The sequence below is a fragment of the Podarcis muralis genome, chromosome 8 (assembly GCF_964188315.1).
Source record: "Podarcis muralis chromosome 8, rPodMur119.hap1.1, whole genome shotgun sequence".
Classification (NCBI taxonomy): domain Eukaryota; kingdom Metazoa; phylum Chordata; class Lepidosauria; order Squamata; family Lacertidae; genus Podarcis; species Podarcis muralis.
The window spans coordinates 2,385,097-2,412,997 of NC_135662.1; the positions used below are offsets into that span (position 1 = coordinate 2,385,097).

A 27,901-nucleotide genomic window follows, 5' to 3' on the forward strand; every position below is an offset into this window, starting at 1 on the left:
CTGCCCATCTGGCTGGGTTTCCCCAGCCACTCTGGGTGGCTTCCAACAAAATATTAAAAATATGCTAAAACATCAGTCATTAAAAACTTCTCTAAACAGGGCTGCCTTCAGATGTCTTCTAAAAGTCAGATAGTTGTTTATTTCCTTGACGTCTAATGGGAGAGCGTTCCACAGGGAGGGCGCCACCACCGAGAAGGCCCTCTGCCTGGTTCCCTGTAGCTTGGCTTCTCGCAGCGAGGGAACCGCCAGAAGGCCCTTGGATCTGGCCCTCAGTGTCCGGGCAGAACGATGGGGGTGGAGACGCTCCTTCTGGTCCCAAGTTGTTAAAAGTAGGGTGTGGTGGCGTTTCTGGCTGATTCCCTGGTTTACGTTCCTGGTCGCTTCTCTCTCCATCTCCTCTTCTTGGCTGTGAGGATTAAGCTCTTGTTCCCTTTGTATCCTGCTTTCCCCCCCAGGGGTCCAAGACTCTGTACTTTGCCATCTCCCCCCATCTCCCCTTTCATCTTCGGTCCTGCCAGGTAGGTTAGGCTGAGAATTGCGAAACTGCACCTGCTCGGAGTGTTTTTGTGGTTTGATAATCTGAGTTGACTCATTGCATCTTCCGGTTTGTAATTTGCTTTGAACTAATTTGGAGCGGAGCAGAGCCGTTAAAGCGCTGGGGTCGGGTGGGGACCTAACTCCTGCTCTCCCAGCATGTTAACACACCACTTCGGGGCGGGGGGGGGGCTGCGGATGCTACACTTGTGTTCTGCTTCTGGTGGGGAGAGCAGCTTGGCCTCCGTCTCTTGGACCTTTGAACTCTGCTGGAATGCCAAGGAATACGAGGGACTGAGCCTCTCTCTCGCCTGGCGGGACTGCCGGCCTCGTCCCCCAGAGCAGATTTAGCGGGTCGGGAACAGGCAAGAGGGGAAGATAAAAGGAATCGGGCGATACTGAAAGGGATCTCCTCCTCCTAAGTGGGCAGGAGACTTGATACCTCTTGGCGACACCCTCCGCGCAGACACCAGAATACATTCAACTGTCAATGCAGTCGGCTTCTGAAGTGGCAGAATTTCACCAAGGAGGGGATGGGGGCAAAATACAAATCGCTTAAGGTTTTAATGGAAATGTACGAGTGCCTGGCGTGTTCTGGTTCATGGGGTCACAAAGAGTCGGACACAACTAAACGACTAATAAATAAATTAATAATAATAATAATAATAATTTATTATTTATACCCCGCCCATCTGGCTGGGTTTTCCCAGCCACTCTGGGCGGCTTCCAACAAAATATTAAACTACAATAGTCTATTAAACATTAAAAGCTTCCCTGCCTTCAGGTGTCTTCTAAAAGTCTGGTAGTTGTTCTCTTTGACATCGGATGGGAGGGCGTTCCACAGGGTGGGTGCCACCACCGAGAAGGCCCTCTGCCTGGTTAATTCTGGGTTTCGCTGCATGCGCAGAGGCACTAAGCTAAGCTGCACACAAGCGCCAAATCGTGCTGCGCACCTGCGCAGGTACGACGCTTCAGGTTGCGTTCTTTTCATGTTGCGAACGGGCCTCTGAAAAGGATCCCGTTCGCAACCAGAGGTTCCCCCTACTTGGTTGAGCAGCCATGTACTAAATCCGAGTGGAGGTACAGAGCTGCCTTCCACAATTTGCGCAGAAGCGTAAGGTTGGAAGGGAACCCCAATGGCCATCTAGCCCAACCCCCGGCAGTGCAGGAACTGTAGCACCAGGAGGCGCTGTTGTGGTTGTCTTTCCCTCCCTTGGCATGGCATGGGCTCCTGTGCTTTCTCTGGCGTGCGGCTGGAGCGTCACGCTGTTCCCGCTGCCTCCCCAGGTGAGGACGGACCTTCTCAGATGGCCTTGGAGGACATCGCCATGTTCAGGACCATTCCGGGCTGCACCGTCTTCTACCCGAGCGACGCTGTGTCCACTGAGCATGCTGTCCTTCTGGCTGCAAACACCAAGGTACTGCCTACGTCCGGTTAAAACATTGTCGCCGGCTCGGGGGAAGCGGATGGGGAAACCACAGCTCTCCGAAACCCCGATTTACAGTGGTCCCTTGGTTCTCAAACGCCTTGGTACTCAAACAACTTGGAACCCAGACACTGCAAACCCAGAAGTAAGCGTTCCAGTTTGCGAACCTTTTTCGGAAGCCGAACATGCTCCGTTTTGAGTGTTACTCTTCCGATTTTAGTGCTGCACTTCTGTTTTTGCTATTTATTTTCCGTTTTTGTGGCTCTTTTTATTTGTTTTTGTGACTGTGTGGAACCCAGTTCAGCTACAAATGGATTGATTGTGCGACTGCAGTACACTGTTTATTGCTTTCATTCTGTGGTTCGACGGTCTCGATAGATAGTAAAAAACCATGTTAAATTGCTGTTTTAGGGGTTGTTTTTGAAAGTCTGGAACGGATTAATCCGTTTTGCATGACTTTCTATGGGAAAGCGCGCCTTGGTTTAAGAACGCTTTGGTTTAAGAATGGACTTCCGGAACGGATTAAGTTTGAGAACCAAGGTACCACTGTATCGCCATTGGCACCTTCTGACAAGTGCTTCCAGGTATTGGCTGTCGCAAAGCACATTGTGCAAATCAGGGGTCTTTTTCAGCCGAGGGCCGCATTCCCTTCGGGGGCAGCTTTTCGGGGGCCACACGCCGGTTGTGGGCGGGGCTGGAGGCGGAAGTGGGTGGAGCAAGGGATGTTCATTTTGCAAGAGGCTGGTTTGTGCGTTCACTCACACACCCCTCTCTCCTCAGGGAAGCAAGAGGCACGATCAGAGTTCAGGAACGCATCTCAGCCAGGCAAAAGCAGATTGCAATGCTTGGCCCAATTTGGCCCTGAGCCCCCCCACTCCTACAATGAAGCCACAACGATACGACGCGATGATACGATAATCTTTATTGTCATTGTCCCAGACAGAACAACGTAATTGAAAAAATCTACACCAGACATTCAAAACCAACAAGTCTGCTATCCCAGCCTGGTCAGCCCCCTAAAAACTCTGACACCCCATTTTTAAATACAATATACTCCCACAGAGACTACCTTACACTGCGTTTAAAACCAAAATCGCATTTGGATAGAAACTGTTTCTCAGGCGGCTAGTCCTAGTCTTTATAACCCTGGACCTTCTTCCAGAAGGCAGAAGGTGAAAGAGATCATTTTCGGGGTGGGCACTATCCTGCGCTATCTCTGCAGCTTTCTTATGACACCTGGAAGCGTAGATTTGATCTAAGGTGGGAAGAGTGCGCCCAATTCTTCTCTCCTCAGTCTTTACAACCCTGGACAGCATTGTTTTTCCCCTGGCCGTGCAGCTCCCAGACCACACACACAGACCATAAGTTAATACACTCTCCACAGTACAATGGTAAAATGCCATCAACAGGTCCTTTGAGAGATTGTTTTTCCGGAGGATTCTCAGAAAATATGACCTCCGCTGTGCTCTCTTCATCAGGTCTTTGCTGTTTTCTCCCCAGGTTAGGTCATCTCTCAACTCCATTCCCAGAAATCGAAACACCAAGACCTGTTCCACGCACTCCCCCTCAATTATGAGTCGCTGAATATTCAATTTACATTTCCTAAAGTCCACAATAGAAGGGACGCGGGTGGCACTGTGGGTTAAACCACAGAGCCTACGACTTGCTGATCAGAAGGTCGGCGGTTCGAATCCCCGGGACGGGGTGAGCTCCCGTTGCTCGGTCCCTGCTCCTGCCAACCTAGCAGTTTGAAAGCACGTCAAAATGCAAGTAGATAAATAGGTACCACTCCGGTGGGAAGGTAAACGGCGTTTCCGTGCGCTGCTCTGGTTCGCCAGAAGCGGCTTAGTCCTGCTGGCCACATGACCCGGAAGCTGTACGCCGGCTCCCTCGGCCAATAAAGCAAGATGAGCGCCGAAACCCCAGAGTCGGCCAGGACTGGACCTAATGGTCAGGGGTCCCTTTACCTTAAAGTCCACAATAATCTCTTTTGTTTTCTTTAAGTTAAGGAGTGAGTGCTCAACTTCCTTCGTATCGGCTGCCTCCCCCTCTCCAGCCGTGATTAAACCAACCACCGTATTATCTGCAACAGCTTGCTGGGGTGGAGGTTGCACAATAACATTAGTCAGATCTCCAGGCGTCTTCTTCCAGTCCACCGCTCCTGGAAGTGCATCGTTCTTTCTGCGCTTTTGCACGTTCCAGGCAACCTCTGCGTTTTTATCAGCGCAACCCTGGAGTTTCTGCAGATCTTTGACCCCTCATGCCTGACCCTGTCATGCTCTAGCACGTGTGTAAACACTAAGTGGGAGCCCTGCTGCCTCCCTTTCGTTGAATTGTGATCTTTGCTCCTTCAGGGGATATGCTTCATTCGAACCAGCCGCCCAGAGACTCCTGTCCTCTACTCTCAGGATGAAAAGTTCGGGATTGGCCATGCCAAGGTAAAGGGTGTGATTTGATTTTTCATCGGTTTCACCGTCTGCATTTTTTGGGGGGGAAAGAGTCGTTCGGAACAGGACCCTCATCAGCTTTCGTCTCTATAGGTTGTGCGTAAGAACGATGCGGACAAGGTGACTGTCATTGGGGCAGGAGTCACCCTCCACGAGGCCCTCACAGCTGCTGATGAACTGGCCAAGCAAGGTAATCGGAACGGTAGCGTCGGACGGGACCCCATGATTCACCTAGTCCAGAGGTGTCCAATCGGTCGACCGCGATCGACAGGATCCTTATCACTCGTGTTGTTTATTAAAATGTCTCCGTCCCCCTCGGTCTTCCCCTGTGCTGTGTTTAGTGTTTCCTCCTTATTAATTTGCTGTAGTGCTGCGTTTGTCTGTTAGCGGTTGTGTTGATGGTGAGCGATTCACCGTTTTTTTCGCTCCTTAAGATGCACCTAGTTTTTAGAGGGGGAATGCAAGGAAAAAAATATTCTTTAAAGGGAGCGCTGAGCAGAGCCTGTATACATCCCAGGCTCTGCTCAGCTCTTCGTTTCATGAGCTGCGTGGAGCGTGTGTGTGGCTCTTGGGGGCTTTTCCCCGAGGAGTCGCTGACGGGCTGCCCTTCTCCCTCCTCAGGGAAAAGCCCCCAAGAGCCACATACACGCTCCACGCGGCTCTTTAAAGGGAGCGCTGAGCAGAGCCTCCCACCTGCATTAACTCCATAAGACGCACACATATTTCCCCTTACTTTTTAGGAGGGGGAAAGTGCGTCTTATAGAGCAAAAAATACGGTATTTTAATTCTGCACCCTTACTGTGTCAACAATTTTGATGTCCCCCCCCCCCCAAAAAAAATGGGTAGATCACTGCCAGGTTTTTTTCTGGGAGTAGATCGCAGTCTCTTGGGAGTTGGACGTCCCTGATCTAGTCCAAGTGTCAGCAACTTTGACCTGCCCCCCCCCAAAGATCATCAACAATTTTGGTTTGCCACCCGTAAAGAAAGCTCAACAACTCTGATCTCCCTGGACGTCCCTGATCTAGTCCAAGCCACCTGCGATGCAGGAATAACGGACGGCTGCAGGTCTCGCCGGAGGTTTGGGCTGTTGATGGCAGCTCTCCTTTCCGCCCTGCCCCAAATGCTCCTTCCCACAAGCCTTTTGCTTCCTCTTAGGCACCCACATCCGGGTCATCGACCCCTTTACAATCAAGCCCTTGGATGCTGCAACCATCATCTCCAATGCCAGAGCCACCGGAGGCCGAATCATCACCGTGGAGGACCACTACAAGGAAGGTAAGTGGGTTGCGGCTGTGGAGCAAGGCACCTGGGAACAGCACATTTCCCATCAATTTCTGGCCCGTTTCTTGACTTCTCCCTGCTGCCCTCCTTCGACGGTCGCACGATCTGGATAGCGATTCCTCCCTCCCTCCCTCTCTCTCTTTCTTTCTTTTTTTTAATTTTTTGATTTTTAAAATAAATTTTATTAGTAATCACACAACAACAACACGGAAGATATCAAAAAATAGCAATACACAACACACAAAAATCAACATTCGAAAACTAAAAAAAACCAACAAACAAACCCATATCTTACAAGTTAATATTATAAACACTAAAACAACAACAAGAGATTGACTTCCACCAATCCCACAGCACCTCCTTTATCTCTCGTCGTGTCTTCCTATTTTCCTGTTTTCTTTATCACCTCTATCCTAACATCTAGATATAAATCCTTCTTTCATATCCTTTCACTTCACAAGGTTATTCCAGACTCAGCCAGATTTCTGCCCTCGAACCTTGGCTTTTGAGGTATTCATTTAGGCACTCCCATTCTTTTTTTACTTCACTTTTTGGTTTTTGTCTTATTATATCTGTCAATTTGGCTAATTCTAAGTATTCTGAGAGCTTACATAGCCACTCTCCCCTAGTGGGTAACTGATTCCCTTTCCAGTACTTAGCCACCAGGATTCTTACTGCAGACCTTGCGTATAAGAAAAAATTAGTTTTGTCTTTTGGAATATTGTCATTTAAAATTCCTAAAAGGAATGCCTCTGGCCTTTTACTATATGATATTCTTAATATTTCCTTTATTTCTTCGTGGATCATGCTCCAAAATTCTCCCTCTCTCTTTCTAGGAGGTCTTGGCGAGGCTGTGGCGGCGGCTGTCTCCGGAGAACCTGGCATCTTGGTCCAGAGCCTGGCGGTGTCGGCCGTGCCGCGCAGCGGGAAGCCCAGCGAGCTCCTGGATGCGTTTGGGATCAGCGCCAAGCATATTGTGACCGCCGTGAAGAGCACTTTTGCCAACTGATTCCCCTTGTCTGCCTTGAGGCTGGTGGGGAGGGCGGTGGAGTTTGGAGAGAGGTTGTTTCTGAAGAGCCAAAAGTGTCTCCCCAAACACACCCTTGTCTGACTTCTCCGTCCCAGTTTTGACAGACATGCTGCTAGCATTTCCTTTTGACCTTGTGCTGAGTGCGAATGGAGCTTTTAACTGACCAAATGACCGTCCTGTCCCTGTTTCCCCTCCATCCCCAAGCCATTCTATTTGCTCTCAAACTTCTCTAGGCCCAAAAAGTGTCCCGGTTGTCCTATTGGAACAATAAATAGTGCTTGTCTTAACTTGAACCTTTTTACCCTTGTGCCTGACGCCTAACTTCTGTGGCTGTTGTTTTCTCGAGCCTGACATTCCATGGGCAGCTTGGGTAGAGATTCCTACCAGGAAAGGTTACTGACACATGAGTAAATGTTGACTGTGGAAACGCATATAGCTCTGACAAAAAAATCCGTTTATGAATTCTGTTGTCTTAGTCGGAAACGGAAAGGGCCGTTTCCCTGTTTTTCCTTGTACTGTAACTGCTATCCACAAACAGTGTTCACCCAGCGAGTCAATAAAAAACAAAAGTGCTCACCTGTTGGCTTCGTGAAGTGTTTGGCATCTCTGCAGTAAGGGCCAGCTCTGAGGGATTTCTTCAATAAAACACAGCACTGTGACATTTAAGAACGCATCCCTTGGCTGCAAAATGGAGTCCACAGGCTTAAACTTCTAGAGACATTCCCTTGCCGTAGCTTTTATGCATACGTAGAAATTAAGTCACATAACAAACAGAGTTACCATCTGGTAACTAACCAGCGGCCTTATCAGGCAAAGCAAAAATAACATCAGAGGCAAGAACAAGGCTATACATTCATCTGCTGGTGTCAGCAGATTCCAAGATGGGCTCCCTTCCCAAGCTGACGATTCCCACCTACAGCCCGTGCAGAAACCACTGTTCTAAGAAAAAACGGCTCCTTTCCCCTTATGGGGTACCCAAGAGCCCGTACGTGGGTTTCCTAATGGTAGGAGAAAATAACAGAGGCCAACCAGAGTATATTGAGAAGCAAAGCAGCTAGTAAGCCTGATCTTTATTGATCTGTTGCAACAGGGTTCTCACTCACCACACGCAGGAGAGAGGAGAACCCTGAAGAATGGTGCACAAGCCCTTATACAGACTTTTGAAATTGCCCACTCTGTAGCTCAAGACCACCCCCCAAAACATCATACATACATCACTGAAGGAGGCGAGTCTACAGCAGAAATCCTGCCTGCCAGGATACCTGATAATGGTCACTGATTGCATAACCTGGGCAGCCCGGCCATTCTTTTGTGACGGTTAATACTTTAGTTCCTGAATCCAGGTCACAGGCTCGCCCTATTCATGCACAAATATGCCCTTAAGACAGGATTTGTAAGCAAAAAGACAAAGGGAAGGCTTTTCCCATTTTCTCCCTCCTTTCAGAGAAATGTATTGAGGTCGATTTGGGAGAGTCAGGATTGCTGTCCTGTACTATAATTTCAGGCACGTGGTTTGTATACGTGTGTTTGCATTGTACATTTATGAACATTTATATTTGGGACCTTAGAATTCTTAGAACACCACCTTCTTGACCGTTGAAGGGACCGTTGAAGGTGGCGCTGTGGGTTAAACCACAGAGCCTAGGACTTGCCAATCAGAAGGTCGGCGGTTTGAATCCCTGCGACGGGGTGAGCTCCCGTTGCTCGGTCCCTGCTCCTGCCAACCTAGAGTTTGAAAGCATGCCAGTACAAATAGATAAATAGGTACCACTCCGGCGGGAAGGTAAACGGCGTTTCTGTGCGCTGCTCTGGTTCACCAGAAGCGGCTTAGTCATGCTGGCCACATGACCCGGAAGCTGTACGCCGGCTCCCTCGGCCAATAAAGCGAGATGAAGCACCGCAACCCCAGAGTCGGCCACGACTGGACCTAATGCTCAGGGGTCCCTTTACCTTTACTATTTCAGGTACGTGGTTTATATACTTATTTATGTGTTTGCCTTGTACATTTATGAACATTTATATTTGGGACCTTAGAATTCTTAGAACACCACCTTCTTGACCGTGGAACCCACTGTTGATCTTGTCAGCTCAATCTGCTGGAGCTGTCTTTGCATGCAGGGGAAATCCCTAAATTACTGAGGGTTTGAAACCAATTGGCTTCCCTCTCCTGGTTTTGCTGGCCAGTCAAAGCCATTTCCTGGGTTGTGGCTGTTGCATGCTGACGACAACTAGGACAAACAGGTGGGAGCTGAGTGCTGGGTGGGGACCAAAGGTGGGCAACTACCCCAGAAGGGGCATGGCTACCCTTCCCCTAACACCCCATAACTAACCCGATAAAAGCTGTTTTGGCTGGCTGGACAGCAGCCATAGCAAAGACAGCAAATGCAGGGATCTGGGCCCAGAGCAAAAGGACAAGTTTAATCATTTAAAAATGGTGACGAGAGAGTGAGCGCTCTGTGTAGTGGAACAGGGGAATCTGGCCTGCAGGGGTAACCTTCGTTTGCGTGGAGGAGTTTGATGTGATTTCTTTCTTAACAGATTGGCTCAACTCTTTAAGCATGGACATTAAGTAGAACGACTTCCCTGCAGATATAATTAAGAAGTTTGAAAGATTTAATATCAAAGACTAAACATATAGAGTGTTTGCACAATTCACGCGCACTTAAATATAATTACTCACAAATTGAGGTTTTCCAGGATCTTAAGCCCTGAGCTTATTCTTTGCTCAGCAAGTCGTGGCAGAAGGAAGAAGTATTATGCTCATAGGCAGGGTCTGAATATCTGTGTCATATGCTCTGACCGGTCAATGTGACCGGACTTGCAGTGACTAAAGACCTAATTGCTGGAATCTTTCTAGATCAGTTGGCAGAGACTCTTAATCTCTGGGTGGCAGGTCTGAGCCCCATGATGGGCAAAAGATTTCTGCCTTGCAGGGGGTTGGAATAGATAACCCTCATGGTCCTTTCAAGCCTACAGTTCTACAACTGTGGATGTTAGAAGATTCAAGACAGAGAAAAGAAAATGCCACCAACTTGGACAATTTAAAAGATTAGACAAATTTATGGTGGAAAAGGCTATCCAATGCTCATGGCCAGAATTCCTGTGCGCTACCTGCAATAGGTGGGACATGGGTGGCGCTGTGGGTTAAACCACAGAGTCTAGAACTTGCCGATCAGAAGGTCGGCGGTTCGAATCCCCACAACGGGGTGAGCTCCCGTTGCTCAGTCCCTGCTCCTGCCAACCTAGCAGTTCGAAAGCACGTCAAAGTACAAGTAGATAAATAGGTACCGCTCCGGCGGGAAGGTAAACGGCGTTTCCGTGCGCTGCTCTGGTTCGCCAGAAGCGGCTTAGTCCTGCTTGCCACATGACTCGGAAGCTGTACACCGGCTCCCTCGGCCAATAAAGCGAGATGAGCGCCACAACCCCAGAGTCGGTCATGACTGGACCTAATGGTCAGGGGTCCCTTTACCTTTTTACCTGCAATAGAGAAGGCAGTCTTCAACTGAAAACCACAGGATGAGAGAGGGCTGTTGCACCCAGTCCTGCTTATGGTCTTCCCAGTGGGGCAGGGGTTGTTGTAAGCCACTCCGTTTCTGCCCCAAAGCTGCCACCTATAGCTTTACTCATTACTCAAAAAGTGCTTTTTCCAAACTGAAAGAAACAACCTGACACTTACAGAGACATACGGAGACAGTATCATATAATACATACTGTACAGTTCTTTAAATATTTTTGTGGGAGAAGGTGGGGTTACTGTTTTGTTTTGGCTCTTGTTTTTATTAAGTATACCTGAAGGAGCATCTCCGCCCCCCATCATTCAGCCCAGACACTGAGATCCAGTGCCGAGGGCCTTCTTGGTGGTTGTGCCCGCCCTGTGGAACGCCCTCCCATCAGATGTCAAAGAAATAAACTACTATCTGATATTTAGAAGATATCTGAAGGCAGCCCTGTTTAGGGAAGTTTTTAATGACTGCTGTTTTAATGTACATATTTTTAATCACTTGTTGGAAGCTGCCCAGAGTGGCTGGGGAAACCCAACCAGATGGGCGAGGAATGAATGAATGAATAACAACAACAACAACAACAACAACAACAACAACAACAACAACAACAACAACAATGACTAGGGTAACTGTGCCCCTGAAGAATCAGGTGCGCAGCCTGGAGTCATTTTGGACTCACATCTGTCCATGGTGGCGCAGGTTAATACTGTGTCCAGGACAGCTGTTTATCAGCTACATCTGGGACGCAGGATGAGACCCTCCCTGCCCGCAGACTGTCTTGCCAGAGTGGTACATGCTCTGGTTCTCTTCCGCTTGGACTACTGCAATGCGCTCTACGTGGGGCTACCTTTGAAGGTGACCCGGAAACTACAACTAAGCCAGAATGCGGCAGCTAGACTGGTGACTGGGAGCGGCCGCCGGGACCGCATAACACCGGTCTTGAAAGACCTACATTGGCTCCCAGTACGTTTCCGAGCAGAATTCAAAGTGTTGGTGCTGACCTTGAAAGCCCTAAACGGCCTCGGTCCAGTATACCTGAAGGAGCGTCTCCAACCCCTTCGTTCTGCCTGGACACTGAGGTCCAGCGCCGAGGGCCTTCTGGCGGTTCCGTCCCTGCGAGAAGCCAAGTTACCGGGAACCAGACAGAGGTTCTTGGTGGTGGCTCCCGCCCTGTGGAACGCCCTTTCGCCAGATGTCAAAGAGAAGAACAACTACCAGACTTTTAGAAGACATCTGAAGGCAGCCCTGTTCAGGGAAGCTTTTAATGTTTAATAGGTTATTGTATTTTAGTGTTTTGTTGGAAGCTGCCCAGAGTGGCTGCGGAAACCCAGCCAGATGGGCAGGGTATAAAAAAAAATTATTATTATTATTAGACAAATTTATGGTGGAAAAGACTATCCAATGCTCATGGCCAGAATTGCTGTGCGCTACCTGCAGTAAAGGAGGCAGTCTTCATCTGAATGCCAGTTGCTGAAAACCACAGGAGGGGAGAGGGCTGTTGCACCCAGTCCTGTTTTAATGTACAGTGGTACCTCAGGTTACGGACAATTCAGGTTACAGACTCCACTAACCCAGAAACAGTGCTTCAGGTTAAGAACTTTGCTTCAGGATAAGAACAGAAATCGTGCTCCGGTAGCGTGGCGGCAGCAGGAGGCCCCATTAGCTAAAGTGGTGCTTCCGGTTAAGAACAGTTTCAGGCTAAGAACGGACCTCCAGAACGAATTAAGTACTTAACCCGAGGTACCACTGTATTTTAAATCTCTTGTTGGAAGCCGCCCAGAGTGGCTGGGGAAACCCAGCCTGATGGGTGATTAAGGAAGGAAGGAAGGAAGGAAGGAATAATAATACAGTGGTACCTCGCAAGACGAATGCCTCGCAAGACAAAAAACTCGCGGGTTTTTTGTTTTTTGAGCTGCTTCGCAAGACGATTTTCCCTATGGGCTTGCTTCGCAAGACGGAAACGTCTTGCAAGTTTGTTTCCTTTTTCTTAACACCGTTAATACAGTTGTGACTTGACTTCGAGGAGCAACTCATAGGACGCGGTGTGGTAGCCTTTTTTGAGGTTTTTAAAGACTTTGGTGATTTTTGAAGCTTTTCCAAAACTTTCCCGACACCGTGCTTCGCAAGACGAAAAAAATCGCAAGACGACAAAACTCGCGGAATGAATTAATTTCGTCTTGCGAGGCACCACTGTAATAATAATAATAATAACAACAACAATAATGTATTTTGTACTTTTATGGTGCGTACTATCCTGAGACCTATGGATGAAGGGCGGGATACTACAACAACTACTACTACTACTACTACTAATACAGAACATTAGCGTGGGAAGGGACCCTGAGGGTCATCCAGTCCAACCCGCTGCAATGCAGGAGTACCAGATCAGCATGAGCCAGGCAGGAACCCCTGAAATTGCTGTCGCGGCTGGGAGGGATGCTGCCGGAAGGCAACTTTGCAAGAATCCTGGCTAAATTAATAATAATTTAAGTAGGAGTCAGGCAGGAAGTCCTGCCTTCGCTGCTCTCCATCGACCTCACTTCCGCCCTTGGGAGAAGAGGGCGGAAGTGGCTTCAAGCGCAGCCAGGAAGTCCCGCTTCCCGGAAGCGGATGGCCGCTCTGGCCCGGGGCGCTCGATGGTTCGCGGCCCCTCCCGCTTCCTGTTGTTCCCGGACTCTCTTCCGGGTTGGGGGTCCGGAGGTTTGGCCGGAGCTGCGCCCGGTGAGTGGAGGCGCCCCCGGGGGGGGAGGGAAGAGGGCCGCCCGGGGAGGGGGCGAGGGAGGCTTTCCCTTAGCCGGGAGAGGCAGGATCCTGACCCTGCACCCGTGTTCTGCGCTTGCGGGTCGCCCTGCACGTCGGAATGCGCCCCAGGGAAACTCGCAGGCAGGAGGGCGAGGAGTAGGAGGAGAAGACCCAGCTCATTGCGGCGCCTGGATCTCTCCCAGGAACCCGGGAATCTGCCTGCCTCCAGCGCAGGGCTGCCCACACGGGCTGGCAGCAGCCGGGGACTTAATAATAATAATAATAATCAATAATAATAATTTTTGTTTATACCCTGCCCTCCCCAGCCAAGACTGGGCTCAGGGCGGTTAACACCAAGGATAAAAACAATTGATTAAAATACAACATTAAAATGCAGCCTCATTTCAGTAGAAACTCAAATCAAAAATTTTTGGGGGGATGAACACTTCAAGTCTTCAGGGGTTCAGGCTGCCCTGGTGCTGCAGCCAAAGGTCACAGGTGCCAAGGGGGGTGTTCTGCCACTGGGCTGCGGCCCTTCCAGGTGGCGCGCATCCATCTGTACTCGCGACAGCCCTGCGAGGGAGGCGAGGCGGGGACTGGCCCAGGGTGGCACCCGGTGAGCCTCAGGATTCGAACCCTGGTCTCTGCCAGGTCCTAGTCTAGCATAGTCTGAACCTCCGCACCACTGACTCCTCAGAGCCTTGTTGGGGCCAGGGGACCGGAAGATTCATTCTCATGTTTTGCTTGTTTATCCAGTAATAACAACCCTAAAACCATGAAGAATAATAAAAAATAATAATAAAATTTTATTTATATCCTGCCCTATTCAGACGAAGCCGGGCTCAGAGCAGCTAACAACAATAAAAGTGACACAGTTTACATAAAATCACAATCAATTAATTGAAATGCATTCTAAAATCAATTCAAAATCAAATTAATGGCAACCATTGGGCTAGATTATAATCTCCACAGTACTGATGATGGAGTGCGCATGTTGGAGTGGTGGTGGTCCGTGGGTGTTTATTTGATTAAGGATTACGATTCCGCCCCCCCCCCCGGCAAATCTCCTGCGCCTTTAGCCCAGGGCTGCCACCTTTTCAGCCTGCCACTAGCTCAGGGGTCTGCAACCTTTAAGACAAAAAGAGCCACTTGGACCCATTTCCGAAGAAAAAAAAACTGGGAGCCACAAAACTCGTCATTATAAAAATAATGTCACTTTTTTGTGTGTCACTTTTTTATTATTTCTTTGTTTGACCCTCAGAATTACTCCTCCTCATAGAAATAAACGTTAAATTAACAAATTACCTTTTTGTGTGTGTGTGTTCTTCACTCCCCTTCAAAACAGTGACCAGCGTACATGCCCCTTACAATGTAGCGGGCGGGCGGGCGGGCGGGAAGGTGACGTCGGGGCGGTGCGTGTCTAACTCACGCACCGCCACCATGCGACGTCACAGCCAGTACAGCGCCCGCCACAGTGGGGAGTGTCGGGGCGCACAATGCGCCTCCTCCCCTCGCTAGTATCCGCCCCGGAGCCGCAGCAAAGGTGTAAAAGAGCCACATGCGGCTCCGGAGCCGCGGGTTGCAGACCCCTGCACTAGCTGATATGGCGACGCCAGTAGCCAATTATCTTTCCATGCCATGGAAAAGCTTCACCTGCCAACCCTTATTTATCATCCTGCTGAATAAAACACAAGAGCAGCCCAGGCTGGTGCTGTAAGGGTGAGTTGGCAACCCTGCTTTAACAGCTGCATGACTGGCAGAAAACTGGCAGGTATGGATTTCTTCCCATGACTGCGTTTCTTAGAAGATGGATCTTCAGAATATTTCTCCCTGTATCATTTCTGCCTGTCATGGGAGCTGTCAGTGGAGACTGACGTGGATTCCCTCTCTCTGCAGCTGAGGACAGAGCTGCAGCAAGCTCTCACTTTTCTGGCTTGCGGGTTGTCGATGTGGGTGGCACATAAAAATGTGTTAGAGACAGTGGTTTTCATATAGAATAAATAGGTAAAGGGTAACAGGACCCCTGACCATTAGGTCCAGTTGTGGCCAACTCTGGGGTTGCGGCGCTCATCTCGCTTTAATGGCCAAGGGAGCCGGCGTACAGCTTCCGGGTCATGTGGCCAGCATGACTAAGCCACTTCTGGCGAACCAGAGCAGCGCACGGAAACGCCGTTTACCTTCCCGCCGGAGTGGTACCTATTTATCTACTTGCACTTTGACATGCTTTCGAACTGCTAGGTTGGCAGGAGCAGGGATTGAGCAATGGGAGCTCACCCCGTCACGGGGATTCGAACCGCCGACCTTCTGATTGGCAAGCCCTAGGCTCAGTGGTTTAACCCACAGCGCCACTCGCGTCCCTATAGAATAAATAAAAGTGCTTTAATGGTAACCCAGGGCCCTTTTAGAGAATTTTCACATGCTGTCTTCTCACCTGACTAGCTTCTGTCTTTTTACGGGAAGTTTGGTTTTTTTCAGCGCTGAAGATCAAACACAAGCAGAAAGGAAAATTGCAAGGGTCAGTATCTCTTACTAGGCTAATTTTTATTTATTTATTGTGTTTAGGTTTATAAAGCGCTACTGAAACTTGACGATGTCTGAAGATGAAGAAAAGCTTAACTTGCGTCGCCTTGAGCCAGCCATCCAGAAGTTCATTAAAGTTGCCGTTCCAACAGATCTGGAGAGGTTAAGAAAGCATCAGATAAATATTGAGAAGGTTTACCTTTTTCCCCTGAATATTAAGTTGATATTGTATAATTTTACTGACATTAGCGCAACTTAGGCAAAGCTGAGATGCTTTGATTGGAACTAAAGTTGGGCAAGTGGAATTAGCTCTGTTGCACAACAATTTCCGCACCCCTCCTCAAAAAACCCCTCCACCTTGAAATGGTTGTTAAAAGTCCATTCCTTTTCTTTACAATGGGGCCTTAAAAAGGTAAAGGGACCCCTGACCATTAGGTCTAGTCGTGGCCGACTCTGGGTTTGTGGTGCTCATCTCGCTTTACTGGCTGAGGGAGCCAGCGTACAGCTTCCAGGTAATGTGGCCAGCATGACTAAGCCGCTTCTAGCGAACCAGAGCAGCGCACGGAAACACTGTTTACCTTCCCGCCGGAGCGGTACCTATTTATCTACTTGCACTTTGACGTGCTTTCGAACTGCTAGGTTGGCAGGAGCAGGGACTGAGCAACGGGCGCTCACCCGGTCGCAGGGATTCGAACCGCCGACCTTCTGATCGGCAAGTCCTGGGCTCTGTGGTTCAACCCACAGTGCCACGCATGTTTCTTACACTGTGTTTAAAACCAAAATCGCATTTGGATAGAAAGTGGTTCTCAGGCGGCTAGGTTGGCAGGAGCAGGGACTGAGCAACGGGCTCTCACCCGGTCGCAGGGATTCGAACCGCCGACCTTCTGATCGGCAAGTCCTGGGCTCTGTGGTTCAACCCACAGTGCCACGCATGTTTCTTACACTGTGTTTAAAACCAAAATCGCATTTGGATAGAAAGTGGTTCTCAGGCGGCTAGGTTGGCAGGAGCAGGGACCGAGCAATGGGAGCTCACCCCATTGCGGGGATTCGAACCGCCGACCTTCTGATCGGCAAGTCCTAGGCTCTGTGGTTTAACCCACAGCGCCACCCGCGTCACAATTGGGGCCTTACTATTATTTAAAATGAGGCAGCCGAGGCAGCCTGGGGGTGCTCCCATTTGCTGCAGAACAGCTGAATGGCTGGTCATTATTAGGGGATGTTGGGAGTGTAGAGGTCTGCCTCCATTGGCCAATATTTTGTTTGATCTTAAATGCCTGCTCTGGGTACCCATTCAAGAGTCCTGCTATAAACAGAGAAAAGAGGCTGTCTAAAGGTTTGGATTGAGAGTTGCCTTTCAGTCTGTGCACCTGCTATGATAATAATGATGATGATGATGATGATGATGATGATGATGATAATGATAATAATAAATAAATAAATAAATAAATAAATAAATTTAAAATTTATTTATACCCTGCCCTCCCCAGCCAAGACCGGGCTCAGGGCAGCTAACACCAAGTATAAAACAATTGACTAAAATACAACTTAAAAACAAGATTAAAGTACAACATTAAAATGCAGCCTCATTTCAGTAGAAACTCAAATCAAAAACTTTCTGGGGATGAAAACGTCAAATCTTAGATATAGAAGACATTTGAAGGCAGCCCTGTTCAGGGAAGTTTTTGATGTGTGACATTTTGATGTATTTTTAATTTTTGTTGGAAGCCGCCCAGAGTGGCTGGGGAAACCCAGCCAGATGGGCGGGGTACAAATAATAAATTATTATTATTATATTGTCACAATTGAAGAGTCCCTGGGACAAGGAGTTGTGAATGTCTTGCGTAATGGGTTTTGTGACATTCCTCAGCGTTGTTGGGTAACACTGGGCTCTCTTTGTTGATGGAGGCTTAAGCTAGAATCAGAGAGCAAAGTTTGCTGCCATTGAGAGAGTGAGTCTGTCGCTTGGAATGATGTGTGCACATAGCTTATCTTATCCTTTCGTGCCAGCAGGCACTGGAATAGCCTGTTCCCCAAACCCCACCATCTCCTCTGCCTTAAGACAGCACAGGGAATGGTAAATGGTGGTTCTCTTTGTCCTTCCTTTGTCTGTAGACCCATAAAAACACAATTTTTTTTCTCTCTCTCTCCTTGCCTTTAGTATCAGAGATGCAGACTGTGGGACAGGTTACACGAAGAGCACATCAATGCTGGCCGTACGGTTCAAGTAAGTAGGTAGAAAAGTCCATTCCAGTGTGTGTTGTGAATGTTGCTGGTTTTCCCCAGAAAATAGCAGAAGCAAAAATGCAGAGATTTCCCCTTTCTCCTTGTAGGGCACTGTAGCCAACCTAAAGCCTATCCAAGCTTTCTTCCTCCTTCCACTATCCAACCTGTGTTGAATCTTACATTTGGCTGCTCCTTGGGGCAGGGACCTTTTCCCTTGCCTGCAACGATCCTATAACAACACACAACAGAGGTGTGCCGTTCACTCCGTAATGATACAACAACTGCAAATGGCTTCATTGTCAGCAACTGAAAATACGATGAGATGTGAAATAAGCAAGCCGTTTTGGACTATAATGTCAAGCATAAATAGCTTACTGTTCTTAACTTGTATGTGCAATTGCTTTTATAGTTTTTAATAGGTGTAGCTTTTTTATACATGTTTTTGTTGTAAATTGCTTTGGCTGGCGATGCCTCAGGGGAAGCGATTCATAAATGAAATAAATAATAATAATAATATTTATATCCTGTTTTTTTCTAAACCAAAGAATGCACTGAAAATACAGAAAGGGAGGAGATGGTAGTATAGGTGGCCATACCTGGGATATTAGCCCAAGATGTAGTCTCACAGAAAATAAAAGGCATTCTCTATGCAACCTTTAAAAGGTAAAGGTAAAGGGACCCCTGACAATTAGGTCCAGTCGTGACTGACTCTGGGGTTGTGGCGCTCATCTCACTTTATTGGCTGAAGGAGCCGGCGTACAGCTTCCAGGTCATGACTAAGCCGCTTCTGGTGAACCAGAGCAGCACACGGAAACGCTGTTTACCTTCCCACCGGAGTGGTAGCTATTTATCTTCTTGCACTTTGACGTGCTTTCGAACTGCTGGGTTGGCAGGAGCAGGGACCGAGCAACGGGAGCTCATCCCGTCGCGGGGATTCAAACCGCCGACCTTCTGATCGGCAAGACCTAGGCTCTGTGGTTTAACCCACAGCGCCACCCGCGTCCTCCCAAATCTGTTTGGGAATTGCCTGTGACCAGTACTTAAGCACTAGAGCAGTTATCCCAGCAAGCGCCCAGGAGAGATTCAGAGGCTTATATCAGGTCCAGGAACTGAGGCTGTCTGGGCCGGAATGGAGCTGCTGTCCCCGGGATTTGCACCTGATACCTGAACTATTCTGTTAGGTATGAAGAGAGTTCTATTCAATGGTTGTGTGTAACCAAATCCCCTGACGGCAACTGTTAAGAGGCCATTCAAATCAGAGAATAATTAAAGAGTGGGAGGGAGTGAAGGAATATATGAAAAAATATGGTTCCGGGACTGGAATATTAATAGATAACGTGTAAAACGTGCAGGGGTAAGCAAGGAAATAATGAAAGAATCAGCTGAGCAATGATTAAATTATAACAACACAATGAGACGGAAGAAGAAGAGGAAAAAATGAGATCACACACTGGTGAAGGGGAACGGGGGGTATAGGGGAATTTGAAATATTATTTATAATATAAAAGCTTTAATATAAAATTTCTAACTGCGTTGTATTTGTATACAGCAGAGAGAAGTTTAGAGTAATTCGGTATATTTTAATTTAGTTAATTATGTAATAGGTTTATGTTAGAAAATTAAATATGGATGTTGAATTTGATGTTTGTAATTTTTCTTTTTTGGGTTTTGGAAATAAAAAATTAAAACAACAACAACAAACCCCCCTTTTTGAATTGTCATTTGCAGCAGCTGCGAGCAAATATCCGAGAGATGGAGAAGCTCTGCCTACGGGTCCGGAAGGAAGACCTCCACGCTTTGGAGAGGATGATCAACCCGGTGAAGGACCAGGCGTCGGGGGCCATCAAGGAGTTTCTGCAGCTCCATTTGGAGTCCGCAGAAGAACTGAAGAGGCAGTTTAAGGAGAAAGAGGCGTTGCTCCAGTCCCCTTTAACCAGATCAACCACCGTAGCAGGGGGTATGAGTGCACCGTGTTCCTTTTTCAAACAAGTACCATATTTTTCGCTCTATAGGACACACTTTTCCCCCTCCAAAAATTAAGGGGAAATGTGTATGCGTCCTATAGAGCGAATGCAGGCTGCACGGCTAAGCCCAAAGCCAGAACAGGCAGATGGAGCGCTGCGCAGCGCTCCGTCTCCCTGTTCTAGCTTGGGGTTAGCTGCGCAAAGCCTCCGCAGGGCAGCGGGGTACCTTCACTCCGCTGCTCTGCGGAGGCTTCAAAGGCTGCGCTCCAGGGGCTTCAGGCAGCTATCTGCAAGCCTTCCGAGCGCAGTGGAAGTTCCCACTGCGCTCGGAAGGCTTGTGGATAGCCGCCTGAAGCCCTCCGAGCGCAGCGCAAACTTCCGCTGCGCTCCCGGGGCTTCAGGCAGCTATCCGCAAGCCTTCGGAGCGCAGTAGAAGTTCCCACTGTGCTCGGAAGGCTTGCGGATAGCTGCCTGTTCTGGGGGCTGGGGTCGGGGGAAGCTTGGGCTCGAATGAAATCCATTCCGGAAGCCAGTTCAGCTTCCGAAACTTTCAAAAACTGAGGCACAGCTTCCGATTGGTTGCAGGATTGGTTGCACGTTCGGGTTCCGAAAAACGTTTCAAAACAGAAGCATTTGCTTTCGGGTATTTGGGACCCGCAACCAAAACGTACGATAACAGAGGCATTCGGGAACCGAGGCTTGACTGTGTTTCTTTCTATGTACTCTTCTTCTGACTGTCTCTGCCACCATCGTCTTCCCCAGTGCTTGTTTTTAGATTGTAAGCCCTCTGCGGCAGGGTTTCTCCCTGTTGACAGCCCTGCGTAAATAACGCTCATAGAATTGTAGAGTTGGAAGGGGTCCTGCAGGTCATCTAGTCCAACCCTCTGCAATGCAGGAATCCCTGACAGATGGCCACCCATTCACTGCTTAATAATAATAATAATAATAATAATAATACTATATTATTTATACCCCGCCCATCTGGCTGCGCTTCCCCAGCCACTCTGGGTGGCTTCCAACAAAGTATTAAAATACAGTGGTCTGTTAAACATTAAAAGCATCCCTAAACAGGACTTCCTTCAGATGTCTTCTAAAGGCCTGGTAGTTGTTGTTCTCTTTGACATCTGGTGGGAGAGTGTTCCACAGGGAAGGTGCCACTACTGAGAAGGCCCTCTGCCTGGTTCCCTGTAGCCTCACTTCTCGCAATGAGGGAACCGCCAGAAGGCCCTGGGAGCTGGACCTCAGTGTCTGGGCAGGACAATGGGGGTGGAGACACTCCTTCAGGTATACTGGACCGAGGCCATTTAGGGCTTTAAAGGTCAACACCAGCAGTTTGAATTGTGCTCGGAAACGTACTGGGAGCCAATGTAGGTCTTTCAAGACCGGTGTTGTATGGTCTCGGCGGCCGCTCCCAGTTACCAGTCTAGCTGCCACATTCTGGATTAGTTGCAGTTTCCGGGTCACCTGCAAAGGTAGCCCCACGTAGAGCGCACTGCAGTAGTCCAAGCGGGAGATAACTAGAGCATGCACCACTCTGGCGAGACAGTCTGCGGGCAGGGAGGGTCTCTGCTTAAGAACTTCCAAGGAAGGAGAGTCCACTCCCATTTATCCGATGGCAGTTAAATCGAATTGGGGTGGAGGGCTGGGAGCTCTTTGTCTCTTGCTAGGTTAACCCTCTGGGACGCATTATGAGACTTTGTGATCTTTCCACTCAGAAACGTTTTACGATGCCAGCAACGAAGGACTCTCTCAGAGTTACATCCAGACGTTCTCCCCTCTCCCCGAAATCCCCCAGGATCAAAACGCGGCGGAATCGTGGGAAATGCTTGAGGAGGTAGGCTGGGCTTCTACTCTGAGGGTCCCTTGGAGAAATCTAGAGCAGCAGAAGGATAACAGCACATTCTTTTGGATCTCCTTGTAGGACTTGATTGAGCTCAGCAACCTGGTGACGGACTTCTCTCTGCTTGTTAACGTAAGTATGGCAAGATTAGGGTCTTAACATTCCTTCTGCGTTCAGGGGGCGAAAAGAAGAAGTTAGCTGCACAATTCTTACGTCTCTGGAGTCAGAAGAGGAATATGGGGAGGAATTTAGTCTGGCTTTCTGCAGGGGCCAGGTGTACGAGGGACCACATTGTGGAGAGCTGCCTTATTATGCACCCGAACTTCACGGGATTGACCTCCCCATGCCTTGGCTGATGCCTAGGGCATACAGTCCTGTTTTCGGTATAAATCTCCACCTATAATAATAATAGGGACGCGGGTGGCACTGTGGGTTAAACCACAGAGCCTAGGACTTGCCCATCAGCGGTCGGCGGTTTGAATCCCCGCGACGGGGTCAGCTCCCATTGTTTGGTCCCAGCTCCTGCCAACCTAGCAGTTCGAAAGCACGTCAAAGTGCAAGTAGACAAATTGTGCAAGTAGATAAAGTGAGATGAGCGTCGCAACCCCAGAGTCGGCCACAACTGGATCTAATGGTCAGGGGTCCCTTTACATAATAATAATAATAATAATAATAATAATAATAATAATAATAATAATTTATTTATACCCCACCCATATGGCTGGCTTTCCCCAGCTACTCTGGGCAGCTTCCAACAGAATTTTAAATTCAGTAGTCTATTAAACATTAAAAGCTTCCCTAAACAGGGCTGCCTTCAGATGTCTTCTAAAAGTCAGATTGTTTTTCTCTTTGACATCTGGTGGGAGGGCGTTCCACAGGGCAGGTGCCACTACCGAGAAGCCCTAACCCTAACCCTAACCCTCTGCCTGGTTCCCTGTAATTTGGCTTCTTGCAGCATCTACATGCCAACTTGTCCCTCCCTTGATATCACAGGACCTTGCATGCCAAATGGTGTTGGGGCTTGGTGGGCCGAATTTGGCCCCTGGGATGGAGGTTCCCCACCCCTCCTTTTTATATTTTTTTATTGGGTTTTATAAACAAGAATGGGACGCGGGTGGTGCTGTGGGTTAAACCACAGAGCCTAGGACTTGCCAATCAGAAGGTTGGCGGTTCAAATCCCCATGACGGAGTGAGCTCCCGTTGCTCGGTCCCTGCTCCTGCCAACCTAGCAGTTCAAAAGCACGTCAAAGTGCAAGTAGATAAATAGGTACCGCTCTGGCGGGAAGGTCAACGGCGTTTCCATGCGCTCCTCTGGTTCGCCAGAAGCGGCTTAGTCATGCTGGCCACATGACCCAGAAGCTGTACGCCGGCTCCCTCGGCCAGTAAAGCGAGATGAGCACTGCAACCCCAGAGTCGGCCACGACTTCACCTAATAGTCAGGGGCCCCTTTACCTATAAACAAGAATAATGTTTTACAAACCAGCATACCAAGTTTTCTCATGTCATTTGTATATCGCAAAAAGAGCATAATAAACGTGGGGGAAAATCTACGACATATGTTTCATTGTTAGCGGTCAGTGTAGAAGTTCTTGGTTCATGAATTGGTTTAAGCAATTAGGAAGGGGGAAAAGGGGGAGGGGGAACAGTGAGTAGGGTCAGGTGGTCATGTTTCTATTATTCTACTTAGGGGGGGGTTGTGTCAGCGTTAATTGTATGGCCCACCCCCTCCTTTCAAGGTTAATACCAGCAGTTTGAATTGGGCCCCCAAATGCACCAGTAGTCAGTGCAGAATTACGCTCTGCGTTCGAATTTTCTGGCCCACGACCACCTAGGCAGCCACATTTCGCATCGGTTGACATTTCTGCATCACCTTCGATGGCAGCCTTGTGGTGGTTGTTGTTGTTGTGCCCTTTAGTCGTGTCCACCTCTTCGTGACCCCCTGGACCAGAGCACGCCAGGCACTTCTGTCATCCACTGCCTCCCGCAGTTTGGTCAAACTCATGCTGGTAGCTTCGAGAACACTGTCCCACCATCTCGTCCTCTGTCGTCCCCTTCTCCTTGTGCCCTCCATCTTTCCCAGCATCAGGGTCTTTTCCAGGGAGTCTTCTCTTCTCCTGAGGTGGCCAAAGTCTTGGAGCCTCCAGCTTCAGGATCTGTCCTTCCAGTGAGCACTCAGGGCTGATTTCCTTCAGAATGGGGAGGTTGGATCTCCTTGCAGTCCATGGAGCTCTCAAGAGTCTCCTCCAGCACCAGAATTCAAAAGCATCCATTCTTCGGCGGTCAGCTTTCTTTATGGTCCATACATCACTACTGGGGAAACCATGTGGAGAAAGTCCATTATTGTGGTTCAGCTTTGAATGGAAAGGGACGGAAATAGGCTTCAGCCAGAAAAGGCTATTTTTAGTTTTCGGAATCCAGGACTTCGGAAGACTCCACGCTTGGTACTTTGAAGCGGGGTGTGTGTGTGCTTTTGTTCTGCCGTTTCGCTTGAAAACCCTTTTGTGTCTTCTAGGCTCAGCAGGAGAAGATCGACAGGATTGAAGATAACGTCAACACGGCCGCCGTGAATGTCGAAGAGGGGACCAGGAATCTGTCCAGGGTAGGGCTCTCTCCATCCGTCTCCTGGCAAACCAGCGGCACTCTGCTTTCCAGCAATACTCCATTGAATCAAAAAATCATAGAATCTTAGATTTGGAAGGGACCTCGAGGGTCATCTAGTCCAACCCCCGACAATGCAGGAATCTCAGCTAAAGAATCCCTGGCAGGTGGCCCTCCAACCTCTGCTTAAAAAGCTCCAAGGAAGGAGAGTCCGCTGCCTCCTGGTGGGAGCCGACTCCACTGTAGAGCAGCTCTTACTGTCAGAAAGTTCTTCCTGATGTTTAGTTGGAATCTCTTTTCTTGTCGCCTGAATCTATTGGTTCAGGTTTTGCCTCTGCAGCAGCAGCAGCAGAAAACACTGTCTTTCAGGTGACACGCCTCCCTCATAAGCTACAATGACAACTCAGCCTGGAGCCATAAGAAAACCATAGGGAAGGCTGCAGTTCAGTGCCTCCTCCTCAGGTAGTCTTTGGCGATCCCTCGTAGCCGAGGAAGATTGTCTTCCATAAACATGGTTTTAACAATGAGCCCGTAAGTGACTGTGGAGGCCAATTCTGGATCCACACGTCCTTCCACAGTGGGGACATTGGTTTATTTGGTTCTATGTTTTCTAGAGAATTCATCAAGAGTGCATATTCTGTGACTTTCAGAGATTTAGAAGATTTCTGTTTAATAATAATAATTTTATTTATTTATTTATTTATTTATTTATTTATTTATTTATTTATTTATTTATTTATTTATTTCTATCCCGCTCTCCCCAGCGGCTAACAATAAATAATAAAAAGAAGTTGATTAAAATACAACTTAAAAACAAGATTAAAATACAACAGTAAAACATTGAAGTGCATTAAAACTCTAACACATATGGATGGAAGACTTTCTACAAGTGTTTCTCAGTGTGAATTTCTCTTTCGACTCCAGGATTTTGATTGGAGCATCATTTTTTAAAAAATTAATTATCCAATAAGTTAGGAAGAAACATAGGGGGGAGCTGGTTTATTCTGTCTGCTTGTTCTGTTTATTTGCTTTTGCAGAGAGTGCATATTTCATATATTTCATATTGTTTTACGTTCTGTATAGATTACAGTGGTACCTTGGGTTTCAGATGATTCAGGTTACAGACTCCACTAACCCAGAAATAGTACCTCGGGTTAAGAACTTTGCTTCAGGATGAGAACAGAAATTGTGCTCTGGCAAAGCGGCGGCAGCAGGAGGCCCCATTAGCTAAACTGGTACCTCAGGTTAAGAACAGTTTTGGGTTAAGAACGGACCTCTGGAACGAATTAAGTATTTAACCCAAGGTACCACTGTATAAAAATAGTTTATATTGACATTGAATTGTTGTACTTGGTCATCGTGTCGCCTTTGGATATTACTGACAATCTCCGGGTAGCAGGAGCAACCAATCCCACGTCCTACCCCCTGATTAATTACCGCTGTATAAGACGACCGCCCCCTTTTTTGGCAAAATTTTCTAAGAAAAAACCCTTGTCTTATACGTGGAAAGGGACGCAGGTGGCGCTGTGGGTTAAACCACAGAGCCTAGCACTTGCCGATCAGAAGGTCAGCAGTTTGAATCCCCGTGACGGGGTGAGCTCCCGTTGCTCGGTCCCTGCTCCTGCCAACCTAGCAGTTCGAAAGCACATCAAAAGTGCAAGTAGATAAATAGGTACCACTCCGGCGGGAAGGTAAACGGCATTTCTGTGCGCTGCTCTGGTTCGCCAGAAGCGGCTTAGTCATGCTGGCCACATGACCCGGAAGCTGTATGCCGGCTCCCTCGGCCAATAGAGCAAGATGAGCGCCGCAACCCCAGAGTCGGCCACGCCTGGACCTTACAGTCAGGGGTCCCTTTACCTTTACCTTTATATGCGGAAAAGTACGGTACTTTCTTGCAACACCAGCTCACTCCTTTCTCTTGTCTTGCTTCTTCTCCAGGCTGCCAAATTCAAGCTGGCCGCCCTGCCTGTCGCCGGCGCCCTCATTGGCGGAGTCGTTGGCGGTCCTATTGGGCTCCTGGCCGGGTTCAAAGTGGCCGGCATTGCTGCCGCGCTGGGCGGCGGAGTTTTGGGCTTCACGGGTGGGAAACTGATCCAGAGAAAGAAGCAAAGGATGATTGAAGGCCTCTCGGCTCCCTCCTCCTGCAGCTGCCCAGCTCTCCCCAGACCAAGCGACCGAGAATGTAGCTGAAGGGGGGCTCCTCTGGTTAGCCACCCGCCTCCGCTTTGGATCCCTCTTGCGCCCGACGGACCTGAAGAGCAGATCCAGCCCTGGCAGCGTTTGGAAAGGGTAACCCCCAGCCCCTCTCTTCTGTCGGGGCAGAGAAGGCTCGTCCTTCCATTTTGAAAACGGAAGCCAGAGGCAGGTCAGAAGGTGTGTGCCAAAAAAGCACCTTCCTCGTCCGAGAGTTAAGGGGGCATCGTTCGCAAGACACCTTTTCGTGGCGAAACGGAAGACCGAGATTTTAAGTCGTAAATGGTTCAGTGCCTGGTCCATCTTCTCTGCGAGCATACAAATAAATGTCTCCTTCAGGGTTCTTTGTGGTGGAATCCTTAGCCTAGTTGGAAGTTCAAAGCCTGGACTCTTTTCATACACCTGTTTGGCTCAGGTGAAGTAACTGACCCTCTCCTTTGCCCAAGTGCTGCATTCTTGGGATTATTTTTTTTTAAGGTGCAGACTTTCCCAAAACTTAACCTTTCAGGCTTTAGGACAGAAGTCCTGCTCTTTCTCTTTTTTTAAAGTGTTGCTTTTAGGAAAATCGGAACCGTGCTTTGCAAACGAATCTTCACAGTGTTTCAGGTTCTCTTCGGAAGTACCCGCTATCGACCACCAAGTGTTGGAGGACTCTGTGGTGGCCAAATTTCTGTATATATTGGACGGGACACTGATCTCCCATAATCCCTTTCCCCCCATTGCCACATCGGCCGAATTCTGATGGGAGGGAATCAAAGATGAGCCAAAGATAACGCCATACTGTGCCATTGCTCCGCTGACAGTTGGGTTTTTTTTGCTGGGTGTTGAGGTTTCTGAATACGAAGCCTTTTTCTTTTTAAGTGCTCCAACGTTTATAAGTAAAGTTTGATACGTGCTTAAAAGGAGTTCCATTTTTCTCCGGCATAAAAGAAGTCTCAATTGAGCATCTGAAGATGATGTCTCTGCATCTCGGTCCTACCCAGGACTGGGTGGCAGGATGGGTCTTCTTGTCTCTCATCAGGGTTTGTGTCTTACCTGAAGCCCAAGACCTGTGGCTTTTTCGTTCCTCTGACGGTGGACTCAGGACTTCAACATTGTTGTCTGGCCTGTACAGAACAGTATACAGAAGATTAGGATTCTGGTGTCAGTGGGTCACTGTTGTGTGGGTCACAAGCACCACCCTCCACATGAAAACAACTCTTAAATATTTTGAACTTGCCCACCTAAACCCAGAGATGGTAGTGAGGTTGTGGGGAACGTCCATTATACGCCATTTGTTAAGCGGAGCAGCAAATTGTTTTACTGGGTGATTTAATTAAAGTGGGAATTCTTAATGACATGGGAAATAAAAACCATTTTAAAAATTGTAGTTACTTGTGTGTTCAAAGACTGTCTTTTACAAAAGCAAAAGAAATCACCACTCAACCGTTTGATCCGTGGAGCTGCCACTGTCTCAGGTCCCACGTAATAGCCGCTCTGCATTTATCAAATCTTTGGAACTCCCTGCCTCTTGACGCAAGGCAGGCGCCTTCACTGTATTCTTTTTGACAACTGCCAATAACTTTTTTTTAGGTGAGCCTAACAGAGAGTTGATTCGAG

At 48.4% G+C, this 27,901-nt stretch overlaps 2 protein-coding genes across 2 annotated transcripts in view; both read left to right on the forward strand.

Moving 5' to 3' along the window:
- LOC114600182 (transketolase-like protein 2) overlaps positions 1-7,295 on the forward strand; it is a 32,248-nt gene extending 24,953 nt beyond the window's left edge. Inside the window, exons 11-15 of the mRNA XM_077932680.1 lie at positions 1,822-1,952; positions 4,316-4,399; positions 4,502-4,598; positions 5,564-5,683; positions 6,526-7,295. Coding sequence (XP_077788806.1) covers positions 1,822-1,952; positions 4,316-4,399; positions 4,502-4,598; positions 5,564-5,683; positions 6,526-6,698 — 605 coding nt within the window. The 3' untranslated portion in view covers positions 6,699-7,295. The remainder of the gene's footprint in view (positions 1-1,821; positions 1,953-4,315; positions 4,400-4,501; positions 4,599-5,563; positions 5,684-6,525) is intronic.
- Positions 7,296-12,796: 5,501 nt separating this feature from the next.
- STX17 (syntaxin 17) lies at positions 12,797-27,671 on the forward strand. The gene is made up of 8 exons (XM_028736021.2): positions 12,797-12,943; positions 15,527-15,677; positions 17,643-17,708; positions 19,436-19,664; positions 21,387-21,505; positions 21,593-21,643; positions 24,024-24,110; positions 26,048-27,671. The coding sequence occupies exons 2-8, from the start codon at positions 15,555-15,557 to the stop codon at positions 26,297-26,299; spliced, it is 927 nt and encodes a 308-aa protein (XP_028591854.2). The 5' UTR covers positions 12,797-12,943; positions 15,527-15,554; the 3' UTR covers positions 26,300-27,671.
- The last annotated feature ends 230 nt before the right edge of the window (positions 27,672-27,901 follow it).